General features: G+C 39.3%; 1 protein-coding gene and 1 non-coding gene across 2 annotated transcripts in view; one reads left to right on the top strand and one right to left on the bottom strand.

The window, feature by feature from the left end:
• The window catches only part of LOC131219963 (MADS-box protein AeAP3-2-like), a 38,186-nt gene extending 25,988 nt beyond the window's left edge, over nt 1-12,198 (top strand). The window contains exons 4-7 of the mRNA XM_058214945.1: nt 3,246-3,287; nt 3,813-3,854; nt 4,854-5,047; nt 12,192-12,198. Coding sequence (XP_058070928.1) covers nt 3,246-3,287; nt 3,813-3,854; nt 4,854-5,047; nt 12,192-12,198 — 285 coding nt within the window. The remainder of the gene's footprint in view (nt 1-3,245; nt 3,288-3,812; nt 3,855-4,853; nt 5,048-12,191) is intronic.
• Nucleotides 12,199-12,868: 670 nt separating this feature from the next.
• Nucleotides 12,869-12,975, bottom strand: LOC131222115 (small nucleolar RNA R71). The gene has a single exon (XR_009159822.1). It is a non-coding gene; the product is annotated as a small nucleolar RNA R71 (small nucleolar RNA).
• Between the last annotated feature and the right edge of the window lie 1,081 nt (nt 12,976-14,056).

The raw sequence follows: 14,056 nt of genomic DNA, 5'->3' as shown, positions 1-14,056 counted from the left end.
CCCCGGAAAGCAATACTGGAAAGTTGTAAAATGGTTACTTCGATACATTCAATGTACAAAAGACTACGTTTTAACTTTTGAGAAAACAAGGGTCAAGTTAATTGGGTATGTGGATTCAGATTACGGGAGCAGTGTGGATTCTAGAAGGTCGACTTTAGGTTACTCGTTTGTGCTAGCGGGTGGAGTGATTAGTTGGATGGTGAAACCTCAGTCTATGGTGGCTCTTTCCATAACTGAAGCAAAGTATATGGCAGTGACAGAAGTATTCAAGAAATGTGTTTGGTTGAGAGGCATGATAAATCAGTTGGGGCTTCAGCAGGAGGTGGTGCCGGTTAATTGTGACAGCGAGAGAATTATTAATTTGGCAAAAAACTCTATTTATCACTCATGTATTAAACACATTGATGTTCGTCACCATTTTATCTGACGGGTACTTAAAGAAGGTAGCGTGACTCTAGAGAAGATTCACACCAGTATGAATCCAGTGGACAGCTTACCAAGGTACTTCCTGCAGAGAAGTTCAAGTTTTGTGCAACTTTTCTGGGCTTGGCGAAAGCATAAAAGGAAGACGGAGTATGCATGAGAAGCAATGATGGAACTATTATGCAAGCTAAAGATAAGAAAAAATGATAAGAAGCTATAGGATTGAAGATTGAAGACATGATGGAGATTGTTATTGATGTTTTAAATCAATTCAGCAACAGGGTCTGTCGATGCCATTGAGCACTGTTCGATGCTATCGAATAGCTACTCGATCTCATTGAAGAAATTTAGAATTTCTCCAGTTGGTTGTTCAACTATTTGGGTACTTGTTCGATGCCATCGAGATTAGTTTTGATGCCATCGAGATTAGTTTCAATGTTATCGAAACTTAAATTCGATGTCATTGAGACCCATCGAAGTGCAATCGAGAAAACCTATTTTTTCAAGTTTTATCTTTGGACTGTTCTGGTGTTACTTCGATGCCATCGATGGACCGTCAATGATATTGAGACCCATCGAACGTATTGCATAGATTTTACACAAATCTACGTATCTGCGGAATTTATTTTCGATTTTGTTTGAGATTATTCTCATAGCTATAAATATGTGTGGAAATCGAAATTAGAAAAATATTTAGAGATTTTCCAATTAGTTCCTAGGGTTACAAGGGTGTAGCTTAGGGTGATTCGAGGATTTTTCGAATCGGGTCTCTAAACTCTTATAATTTCGGCTTTCATAGTGATTATCTATTGCTTTGTGTCGTGGTTTTTTTTCTCAAAAGGGTTTTTTTCAAGTTAAATTGATGTGTTTGCATTGTGCTTGATTGGTGCGATTGAATTACTTTACTCAATTCATCTCTGACTTCTGCGGTCCCCCAACAACATGCTTTGTAGTTATAGATCATTACTTTGAATTATAGTAACAAATTGAGATAAGAGGGAAATGAAGGCCTTACAAGCATAGAGGTTACCAAAATAGTTTTTGGTGGAGTTTACTGAACCTATAGATACCTTTGTCATCATTTGCTACAGGTTTCTAGGTAGTTCGTATCCCATCAAAACTTATTTTGGAAGCCATAAAGTAAACGGATAGTGATTGTGTGCCAAGTATCAGGAATAGTATTTATTGCTTTACTTAATTCTCACTGCCATTTATGGCCTATAAGAAGTTTTATTCTAACAACTTCCAAACCTAGCTGGCCCTGTTACATCTGACCACGAGATAAAGAGCTTCAAACAACATCCCTATGATCCAACTGCAAAGAAGAAGATCATGCTCTTTGGACGATATGATCAATGGATTCAATGCCGTCTCACCCTTGTCATTTTGGATGAGTTCAATTGGTAGGTCTTTATTGAGAAGATTTTCAACTTTAAGATTTTGAATCAACGAAAGAATTTGAGTTCTCAATATAAGACAGCTAAAGTGATTCAATTTAATTAACATAATATTAATTAGGTGATAAAAAATGTGTAGGCAACGAAAGAGAAAATAGCTATGATGGCGAAGCCACAATTTATAGAAAAAGTAAAGAGGAAAGGAAGAACAAGGATTCATATCCGGCTTAAATGGACATGTGAAAGGCCCTTTTTTATCAAATAAAGGGTTGAAAGGAGATGGGAGTTAGAGAATGACGGAGTTGATGTTTCCAACCAATAAAGCAAGAATGAGATCAACAGTGGCCCAAATGGGCTAGGCTTAGATCAGGAGCAGCCCAGATGGTAGGATTGATGTGAACTGCACCTAGTATGGACTTTTCGGCCCTATTAACAAAAGTCATTTACAGCATTGGTTTAATATAGCTGTGTCAAACACCCAAGCTCTATGGGCCCAGATGGATGATGCACAGTAAATCTTATCGCCTTCTGAGATTGTCGGAATTGGCAATAATGAGAGTTTGGGATTGGAATGAACTTGAGTCGAAGGAAGTCATAGGTCTTGTTATATTTGTTAAGAGTCATAGATGTATATTACTTAATGGAGAATGAGAATTACTGATTTTAATGAATGTCACTAAAATTAAAGATGGTCATCAAATTTCTGCTCTGATACCATAAAAAAATCATTAAAATGAAAAAAGAGAAATGAATTCACATATTCAATGTGAACCTTATTGCTGCAACTATTATTTATATTCTTAAAAGAAACAAAAGAAAAATACAACCAGAGGAAGATTTAGAGTTCGATAATAAGAAGGAAACTTCTCTCCATTAGCTACTCACATCTACACAGTTTGAGGCCACACGTGAGTCATCCACGTGTTCCACATCAATCCTACCAAAGCATCAATATTGGTAGGATACGAAGCACGCTGCACTATGAACATGCCATGGACCAAAAATAAGTATTGGTCCACCGATTAGACAGGTCAAGCAATAAGAAAATTGGGTGGTACTAAATTACCCTATGATAGAAACAAAACTTAGGAATTATTTCAATTAAACCACCTCTTTCTCTTCTTACTAATATTTGTAAGTTGAAACAGTCATAATGTCACGAAATTCATTTTCAGCTAAGTTCTGACCTACAAAATAGACCTAATAATATGTGCACCATCTCCAAGAGAGGCTCAGTGAAATATAAATCCAACAGTCGAGATGTGCATAGGTTACTCACTTGATGAGTGTACGTACCATGATTTTGGGATTATGGCCTGGATTTCTTACACGTGTTTCACCCCTCACATGATGACCCCTTATTCAATCAGGGCCCATTTTGATAATGCTTGAATGATCCTGATTTGTTTATGATTTGGCACACAGAATCAACTGCTGCAACAACAGATGGAGAACCTACGTAGGAAGGTAAACCATATGATAATAACACAACGCATGCACATCGTTGAGTTTATATTCTGACGGAGCATGAGCATCTATACGCATGCACACATACACTGTCCCCACACTAGCACGTAACCTCAATCCAGACCGTAAAATCGTGAGGCCCCACTTCAGATGGAGCATATCCATAAAATCAGATCCATTGGACCACTTAACCACCAAGCAGTAATATTTCTTTCAATTTACTGTTACATTTCATCGCTATCCATATGATATTTAGGATCATCCATTGGGTGTAATTTTTGGACCATGCTGTAGCCAGATTGGGGGTCACAAATTGGACGGTTTGGATTGAGCGTATGTGTGCCAACTGTACAGTTATTATGTGCATGCGTGTGGATCATCACACTACTGTGGTGATTGAACCATGGCCTCAACATTGAAAAAACACGTGGCTTGATCTCATGACCCTCTTTTATTAAACTGCATTTTTATTTTTATGTTATCTTAATTGGATTTTGATTTTTACTGCTATTATCCATGCAACAGGAGCACCTGTTGGAAGATCAAAACAACCATCTCTGCCGCATTGTAGTGTCTTTCTCACCAACGAGTTATATTGGGTTTTGTTTCTTCTATTCAGTGCATGGTTTAAGACTCAGTACTGAGTCGATTCGTTCGGTCCGGAGTCGAGTCATGACTCGGACTGATTCAATCGGACCGAGTCAGCCGTATTTTCACTACTTACTCATGTTGCCGAACCAGATTGGATTCAACCGAGACCGAGTCGACCCAAACGAGTCATCAATCCATGGTTTAGAGCCTTTAGTGGGCCATCATGATTTGGCGCTTGCATCATCTTTGGGACTATGTACGGTTGGCACTAGTGGTAGGCATCGAGTCGAGTTTGACCAAGTTAAGGCTGACTTGACTCAATCCGATTTTGAAATATGCTTGACCCAAACTCGACCCAACTCGGTACTGAGTCCAGCATGCCTAACTCGATCTAAGTCTGGGTATAGCCTGAATTAATCTGACCAAGTCTAACCCAGTCAAAAGTACTGAGTTAGGTCGAGTTGGCACTAAGTCGGATCAAGAGATGAAGGGGGGGGAGAGAGAGGAGGAGAAGGGTGGTGATGGTTGTGGGTGCCGGGCTTGGAAGAGGAGGATGAGGGAGGGAGAGAGAGAAAGAGTTTAGGATCAGGTCAAGGTTAGGTGCAGTGGGTAGGGTTGAGTTGGGTCGGATTTCGGATCAAGTCGGATTTCAGGTCGAGTTGAGCTTGACCGAATCGAGTTTCGAGTCGAGTCGGGTTGAATTACTGAGTAACTGGGACTCGACTCAGTTTAAGTTCAAATTGGGTCTGAACAAGTCGGACAAGTCGAGTCACGCGAGTCGAGTCGTCCTGTGCCCAAGTCTAGCTGGCACTGAATTTCAGGCCCAGAAGCTAACCAGCAGTAATAGGCCCATTATAGAACAGGCCCAAAAAAAGCAAGCCCCATATGGACAGAATCAAGATTGGCCCACTATCCCCATCAACAGCCTTATTTCAAGTAAAGTATTTTTAACCGTCCATGTTTTGTGATTGATAGCTTGCCGAACACCAAGCGGCTCTGGAACATAAGGTGGTGGAGCCACCACCGATGCTGGACCATTTCGGCCCCTTCTACGACGATCAAGCAAGGAACATGCTCCAGCTCTCCCCTCAGCTCCATCCATTTCGTCTCCAGCCCACTCAGCCCAATCTGCAAGATCCTGGTCTCCAGCGCCATGGCCTGCAGCTTTGGTATGGACCACCATCATTATATCATTTTTAAATTCATCCCCACCGTTGATCATAAGCTTTGTTGTCACTGTGGCAAAGTATGGTGCATCCCCCACATGCATGCATGCAACATGCAACGTATACGTGCAATCATGTGGGTAAATGGGCCTGATTAAAATATGGGTCCCATTGAGAAAATTTGGATGGCCCAAAAATCATTTTTATCAGGAAATCATGAGGGTGCAATTTTGTCCGTTCATTTGGATGGTTAAGATCATCCAATCGGTGTGGATTGGGCTATTACCTATTCATACTTTGGCCCGCGAATCCGATGGTTGGAACAGACTTACATGTTTGAAATATGAAATCAGTTCCACCGGACAATCATAGCCGTTAACTTGGACTGTTTGTCTACTCACATCTGTCTCATCTGAGTCTTAAAACCATGCTATCTTCAGTACCACGATCCACGTGTAGCCAGATACTCAACCTGGGACTTGGTTTGCCTAGTAACCCCACATCCGCCAGCTAGCTGATGTCAAAACTCTGTGGGCGCCATCATGATGTATGTGTTTTATCCACACCGTCCATCCATTTTTTAAGATCATTTTAGGGGGTGATGCCAAAAACGAGGCATCTCCAAATCTTAGGTGGACCACACCACAGGAAACAGTTGGGATTGAATACTTACCATTGAAAGCTTTTTTGGACCACATTGGTTTTGGATCAAGCTGATATTTGTGTTTTCGCTTCATCCAGGTCTGTGGGACCTTATCAACAGGTTGGATGGTAAATAAACATTACAGTGGGCCATAGGAAGTTTTTAATGGTGGACGTTCAATCAACACTGTTTTCCTGTGGTGTGGTCCACCTAAGTTATGGATTTTCCTCATTTCTGGTTTTATGTCATAAAATGAGCTGGAAAAATGGATGGATGGCGTGGATGAAACACATACATCATGGTGGGGGCCAAAGAGTTTTGACATCAGCTAGCTGGATGATGTTGGGGTCACTAGCCAAACCGACTCCCCAACCTGATTTAAAGGTACCTGGATCCTAAATCGTACCCGTTAAAATTGGATTAGGCTGGGCTCCACTGTTTTCAGAACCATTAAAAAATCGGGTCGGTGGAGTACCAAATCAGGTGCCCGCCCATGCATATTTAATTTTTAATATTAATAATTATAATTTTTCATTGGATGTGAATCGTTGGTTTTATAACTGGAAGATCCTAGCCATCCAATCTTTGACCCTTTTTTCATTGGATGTGGATCATTGGTTTATACCTTCTTAGAGTTCTCCTTGTGAGTAAATCTTCTGGTCATAGTCCATCAATTGGGGTGGGTTTGAGTCAGACCCAGTTACACGACTGAGTCGCTCGAGTCTCAAGCGACTCGTCCGAGTCTGACTGAGTCCGATTTGACTAGGACGAGTCATATCAGACTCGGATATGTTTTTTAAGAAAGACCCATCTCGGGATTCGTGCCAAACGAGCTTCCATTGGTCACAATCTACATCAAGGGCCAGAAACTACAGTGATCGGTTAGAAATGGTAGTGAATCAACACTATGCGATCTGGACCGTACACTTGATGGACCACATGGTGGATCGGTTTTGGCTTATAACCGGATGTGTTATTAACCATCTGAAATCCTGAAGTGTGTAAAATCACCAGAACCCGACTCCCTTAATCGGGTCCAAAGATGGGTACACCAGTACCCGATCCCTGCCCCACCATCATCATCACCGTCAATTTCATCTTGATCACCATCATCATCATCTCATCCGCACATTTTATTACCTAAGCTTAATTAATTAAAATTCCAATATGAATTTTGTGCAGAATCATGATTTCAAAGGAGAGAAGGACACATGATGAAGATGGAAATCTATGTTTTGTTTTCCTTTATATGTATAACCATTTCAACAACCTTAGTTTATTTATGTTCTAAGACTATGTATGTAATTCCAACAAGTGTGAGAATTTTATTATTATATGGTTTTTTGATTGTGTGTTTATATGAGCAATTTGATTAATAAAATAGAGTTTTGGAGGCACAGGTGAAGTCTGTCCACCTAACATGGGCTCAACCGACGCGGACCCCATCTCGAGCCCATTCCCCTCCGGGTTGGGTTTTGGCTGGTCTTGCTGTGGATTAAAGACTCGGCGACTCAAACCGACAAGTCCAGTCGGGACTCAGCCGAGTTGAGGATAACTCGACCTGATTTGACTCAGGACTGAGTCTGAGTTGACATGTGTATGGTGAAGAAGGATCTGTATAGAACTTCTGTGGCCCATCATTCAATAATCAAGGCCCTGGATTTGTTTGGGCATCACTATGTAGAGAAGAGAGAGAGAGGTGGTGCCCCTTCTCTTCCATCAGTTCCTTCACGGCTTCTCTACACCAGATAGGTGATCATGTGGGGTCCACCTCATGGATAGCATGCGTCTCCCTCCGCCCATATCAAAAGAGCAAGCGGCTTTCTCATCTTTTTCACTTAAGATAGATGAGGGAGAAACCTTTCCCAATAGAGAATTGGCATCAAAAAAAATTCATGAAAAAAAATATCCCATAATTCAATCACCTAAGGTAAGATCTCAACCTTTCTTTGTGGCATTGAAGCTTTTGAGTATATGAAGTTACCATAAATTGGAATTCCTAAAAAGAATGTTAAATTGAATCTTCAAATTATGCTGAGCTTACATTGCACTCAGACACAAATCTCCAACACTAACATGACTGTAGTCAATTTCTCACAAGCAAAATGATATGATCAACTCAATGAATTTAATATGCTTGTGGAACACAGGATTAGAGGTGATATGAATTGTTGCCTGATTATTTAAAAGAGATGCATAGCAAACATATCAGGATTACTTATATCAGCCAGAAAGGAGCATAACCAAACACTTCACTAGTACTATATATAACCAATAGCCCTATCTTCGCCTCTACAAATGAGTGAGCTATTGTGGGTTGCTTACTTTTTTCTGAGATAAGATTGCCCTCAATAAATGTACTTAACCTAATAGTAGAATGGCAATAAGTGAATCAACCTGCACGATCGACATCACAAAACACCCAAACACTGAAACAACACAATCAATATAAATAAAAATAAAAAAAATAAAAAAACATTTATGTGGGGCAGCTTTAATTATCAAAAGGATACAATGAATTGCATCATGATAATGTTCACATGAAGTCTATATATAAACTAACTAGCAACGCTCACAGCTTAGAAGATGTCTGGTTGAGTGATGGAGAGTAGTTTACTCACTAAGTGCTAATATTATCAATCATTGGTTATAGGAGAGGGCTCTATTCTAAAAAGTCGATCATTTACTTCAATTGATGCCTCAGCTAAACAAAACCTAACATGCCTGTAGTGGTCAAAAGATCAACGAGTTACTTTCGTTGGGAGGTAAAAATGTCAATTGAACAAGTAGATTCAATCCTTAAAAAATGTTATAACAGTTTGAGGTTTTTTACTTCAAATTGATCAATAAGAAACTTTTTAGCCAATAATATTTCAACCACATTGTTAACAGTTAAGACAATATCATCTACATAGATTACCCAAAGTATGAAGGTGGGTCTTTGTCTGAAATCTAACTTGAAGGACAGTGGAACTAAACCTCTTGATCCAGGCTCTTGGAGATTATTCGAGATTATAAATAACATTTTTGAGATGGCACACTTTCCCTTCAAACCGAAGAAAATAAAACCAATGAGAATTGTGCATATAAATCTGTTTACGAACATGTTATGTACATCTAACCAATGAAGTAGCCAATTTTTATGTACAGTAAAGAAGTGGATAACCGAATTGAATTGAGCTTAATAACAGGAGTAAAGATATCATGATAGTACTCCACTGCTAATTGTTGAGTGAACCCTTTTACAAAGAGACAAATCTTATATCGAGTCACAGCCCTATCATCATTATAGTTATAAACCCATTGACACCTAATCACTTACCTTTATTTAGGAAAATCAACCAATTCTCATGCACCATGTTTCTCAGGAGCTTTTATCTCATCAAACATAACAGTCTTTCATTAAGGATCCTTTAAGGTATTTGTAACCGTAAAAAGGATAAAAATAGACAAAACAATAGAGAAAATTGCATGAAAGGATGGGAATAAGCAACTATAGGAGACATGATTACCAATACGATGAGGAGTGCTCAAATAAACACAATAAGGCACTAGGGCACAATTGTATGTCTTGCTTTCGAATAATAATGAAAATATCAAGGATGGCTCAATGACACCCGGTCTTTATAGATAAAGAATCTGATAGTGGAGGTTGAGTAGTAGAAGATTCTTCTCATCCAATATTGGGAGTTGTGCCTAATTCAGAAGAGCATGATCTGAAGATAATGGTAACTATTGTCATCTAAAATAAGAATCGTTTTTATGAAATGTAACATCTCTAAAGATAAATTATCGCTTGGTAAGTGGATAATGTTGAGGGTCAAATATTTCATATTAGACCCCAGTTATCACATGGTTTTACAAACATGATAATGCTTAACGTCCTATTTTTAATCATGTTTTTTTGTTACAAGGTGAATTTAAGAGCTTGGACTTAAAAGAGTGCTAAAAGCCTAGATTTAACGCTCAGAAATCACCAAGACAAGGGACAGACCCCAGGGGACCGAGATCGAAGAATTTACATGTCAGATATTCGAGAAAATCAAGTGATTGAAATTCAAGTGGCCTGAAAGTCGTCCTAAATGCAAGATCACAGGGTTCCCGCCATTCGTTCAGCTCGAAACTTTATATCTGGCCTGACGACCCTAAATTAACCGTACACGTCGAATTTCAGCCATTGGGTCTTTGTGGTAGTGGTCCAACGGAGTGTATTAGCCACTAAAGGACCATCTCGGCCATCCTTAGCAGATTGGGGCCAAATTTAACCGGTTGAAAGATCTTGAGAATAAGGATTCGTGGTGAAATTTCACTTCTTTTGGATGATGCAGTAGGGAGGAATGAACGACAGAAATTCCTAGAAGGGAGAGTGACAAATTTGTAAATAAACAAACTCCATATGCATGCACGTAAGGGAGAACATAACTTTGCTTCAACGATGGGTAGTGCCTCATCACAGGTGGATGATGTGGCCCACATAGAGTTCGGATTTACTTCATACTTTAACCCATGGGCTTACACGTTACTAAGAAGATGATGAGCGAAGTAGATCTCCGAGAATGTCATCAAAAGTGGGCCCCACCTATTTTTGAACAAAACATCTAAAAAGTGTCCTTCCGCATGCTACGACAGCGGGTGACAAAACCCAGATTAAAAGATGCTTTTACCCCACTTCCTGCTTCAATTGTGGGCTACCTAATCAGAGGATATACCCTAAATTTGAGGTCATAGCCTAACTAGACAACATGAGATTTGTGGTCGGGATGGATCACGTTTCAACAATCGGTCAGTGGACCCATCGGTTACCCAAAACCAACTCGTCCACAGCGTTACGCGAGAAACAGGGAACCCCGAACGACCGAACATGTTGGATGGCCCACCCGTGAATCAAGGTGACAATCCAGACCATCCAAACACCTGCAATGGGGACCCCGATTCCGTCTAAGAAGTCGAATTTGAAAGACTGGACGAGTGGCCAACCCAATCTTAATCATGCGCAAGCCGTCTCCACGATTTCACCACACAAGAAACAGAGACATGCGAAACAAGATAGGTGTTGCATAAAGAGCCTTCGCAAGCAGTTTCTAGAACCGTCCAGCGCCGACTCCCAGTGCTTATAAAAGGAGGGACGTGACAGAGGAGAGGCATAATCCTTAGACAGGCAGCCGTGGAGGCATATTCTTGGACGTGGAGTGAAAGCAAGGAGAGAGAGAGTGGATGGCTGGCTGGAGTTCTTCTCTCCTTTCCCTTTTTTTTTTCTTTATTTATATTCTTTCCTTTGATGTTTTAAGAGTTTTAGCATGATCATGTTAGGCTAAACCTCTTAGCTAGGGCTAAGAGGTGAAGCTTGTAACGTGATGGGCGGTTTTCTATTGCTTTGATTCATGATTGTTGAACTCTCTTTGATTTAAGTTTGATTATAAGGAATATTCATAGTTTTTAATGGTTTATTGTGACTTAAATTACAATAGATCTGTGATAGCTTTGAGCATATTCTTTTCATTATAGGGTTTGTAAATTTGAGAACCCTGTTGTTCACCATCTTCTCCTGGGCATGGTTGGATGATGGAATCCTTCCTAACATTCATACATCTCTCAGACTGGTTGTGGATTGGTTAAATTTTGTTGTTTGTTTTGTCTCATAGGCATGGTTTTCTGATGGGTCAATTTTAATGCTCATACCTCTCATCTCTTGAGAGCTGGATCAAAGGAAGTTCAGATTGATTTTTAATGAAATATCTTCCAACTAGATGAAGATAGGACTCTAAATCCAATTGTATTCTTGAATCAAGCGTAGATCTCTTTGATCTCTACAAGTGGATCCTTGGCACCTTGGTTTCCTACCTTTGAATTTTACAAATTTTAGTTAATTAGTTCACCATTATTCTCTTAACTTTACCTGATTTAGATTACATCTCCATCTAGTTCTAGTTCTAATTACTTTCAGATTGTGTACAATGTTCAATCCCTGTGGATTCGACCTCGGTGTTACCAAGATTATTACTATATCGCAACCCTATACTTGGGGTGTGAACAAGTTTTTGACGTCATTACCAGGGACTAACGATTACATTTTTCTGAGATTAACTAGTTTTAGAATTAGGTTAAAATTAGGGTTTTCTAATTTTAGGATATGATTTTTCTGTTTGATTTTTAGAAACTAACTTAACTTTCCTGTTTTGTAGGATTCTGAGATAAACTTTCTAAATTGGTAATCTCTTTCTAATTTTTCTATTTTTCTATCTTTAGGATTAGGTTTTGTTTTTTTATTTTTAGAAATTTTCTAATTCTAGGATTTCTTTTATTTTTTTAGAAACTAACTTAGCTTATAAGATTTCTTTTATTTTTTTAGAAACTAACTTAGCTTTTTAGAAACTAACTTAGCTTTCTATTTTTAGGTCTAGAAACTTTCCTTTTTAGAAATTAACTCTTCTTTCTATTTTTAGAAGCTTTCTAATTTTAGATTTTCTGTTTTTAAAAATTGACTTGTTTTGTTTTGTTTTGCAGGACCTAACCTATGAGCATCCAATGTGATAACTTCTTTCCAACTCTTCTTTAAATTTCTATTCTTTTCTTTCTTTTTTAGGTTAGAATCTAAGATTGAGGGCTGCGAGTGTTTCATGCCCAAGTGGGTACGTGAAAACACTCGAAATCTCTTGACTCAAGAAGGATTGGTTGAGGGGTTAACTATCCACCACAGGACTAATCACCGCTCGAGATCCCCAGAGTTAATTGAGGTTATGACTGCAAATCAATTGGCCAATCAACCAGAAGGACAACCTCAACCTTGGGTTGAGGAAGTCCAAGATGAGAATGACGTGCATCAAGCACCCCCGTCTCGTACTTTGCGAGACTATTTACAACCGGCGAGGGTGAGCACGCCCTCATGCATGGTTTTTTCAGAAAATGCAAGACATATGAATATCAAGCCAGGAGTGATCCAACTCCTTCCAAAATTTCATAGACTTGAATCTGAAAGTCCATATTTGCACTTGAAAGAGTTTGACGACACTTTATATTTTCCTAACGTATCTGAGGACACGATCAGACTGAAACTCTTTCCCTTTTCTTTGAAAGAGAGGGCTAAGACATGGTTGCATTCACTACGCCCCCGATCTATTGGCACATGAAATGACATAATAAGGGAGTTCATAAAGAAATTTTTTCCACATCATAAGACGAACACTCTTAGAAAGTCAATCATGAACTTCGCCCAAAAAGAGGATGAAACATTCTTCCAATGTTGGGAGCGGTTCAAGGATCTTGTCGGTTCATGCCCACAACACGGTTTTGAAACGTAGCGTATTACACACTTTTTCTATGATGGTCTAACATCTTCCATGCGCCAATTGGTCGAGACAATGTGCAATGAAAAATTCATGAATAAAAATGTCGATGTTGTGTATGACTACTTGGATAGACTTGCTGAAAACACACAATCATGGGACACATACCCAAATACAAGCACCACTTCTAAGTCACCCACTCAATTAACGGAGAGGGGCAGATTATACCTTTTAAAAGAGGATGATGATACCAATGCTAAAGTGGTCAATCTCATAAGGAAATTCGAGTCCATGGAACTAAAGAAAGATAAGGTTAAGGAAACTGTTTGCGGTATTTGTGATTGTAATGTTCACACAACTGAAAAGTGTCCAACAATACCTGCCTTTCAAGAGGTACTGAATGCGAAATCTAATGCCGTGAACAATTACCAAAGACCTTTTAATGGACCTACCTCCAATACATACAATCTTAGTTGGAGAAATCATCCAAATTTCGGTTGGAGAAATGGACAAACTGCTACCCCTCAAGGATTCCCTAACCAATTCCTGAATCAAGGGAACCTTCAAGAGGATCCGGTTCTAAAACATATTCAAAACCAAGAGCTTATCACTTAGGGCATATTGCAAACCTTTTAAGACATTTCAAAGGCTATACAAAGACGTGAGACAAAAAATTCAATTGGGGAAAAATGGATTCTTCCAGCCCAACCTTTCCCCAATCCTAAACCACAATGTGAGATAAGTGACACAAGCTCTTCAAATCAAATAGATCAAGCTAACTCTATTACCACTCTTAGGAGTGGAAAGATAATTGATAAATCTATTCTGATAAGGGCTGAAAAGCCTAAGAACCTGAAAGAGGACAATGATAATAAGCCTAGCCATGCTCCATAAGAATTAGAACCAGAACTTCAGGTTACATCATTCCCCCAACGGTTGGTTACACCAAAACCTCTCTCAAACTCTCAGGACATTCTAGAGGTGTTGAAACAAGTGAAGGTCAATATTTCTCTACTGGATGCGATTAAATAAATACCTTCATATGTCAAATTTCTGAAAGACTTATGTACATCCAAAAGATGGCAA

The sequence above is a fragment of the Magnolia sinica genome, chromosome 12, assembly GCF_029962835.1.
Source record: "Magnolia sinica isolate HGM2019 chromosome 12, MsV1, whole genome shotgun sequence".
NCBI lineage: Eukaryota > Viridiplantae > Streptophyta > Magnoliopsida > Magnoliales > Magnoliaceae > Magnolia > Magnolia sinica.
Note: the sequence above shows the minus strand (reverse complement) of the source record. Positions and strands in the feature narration are given on the sequence as shown.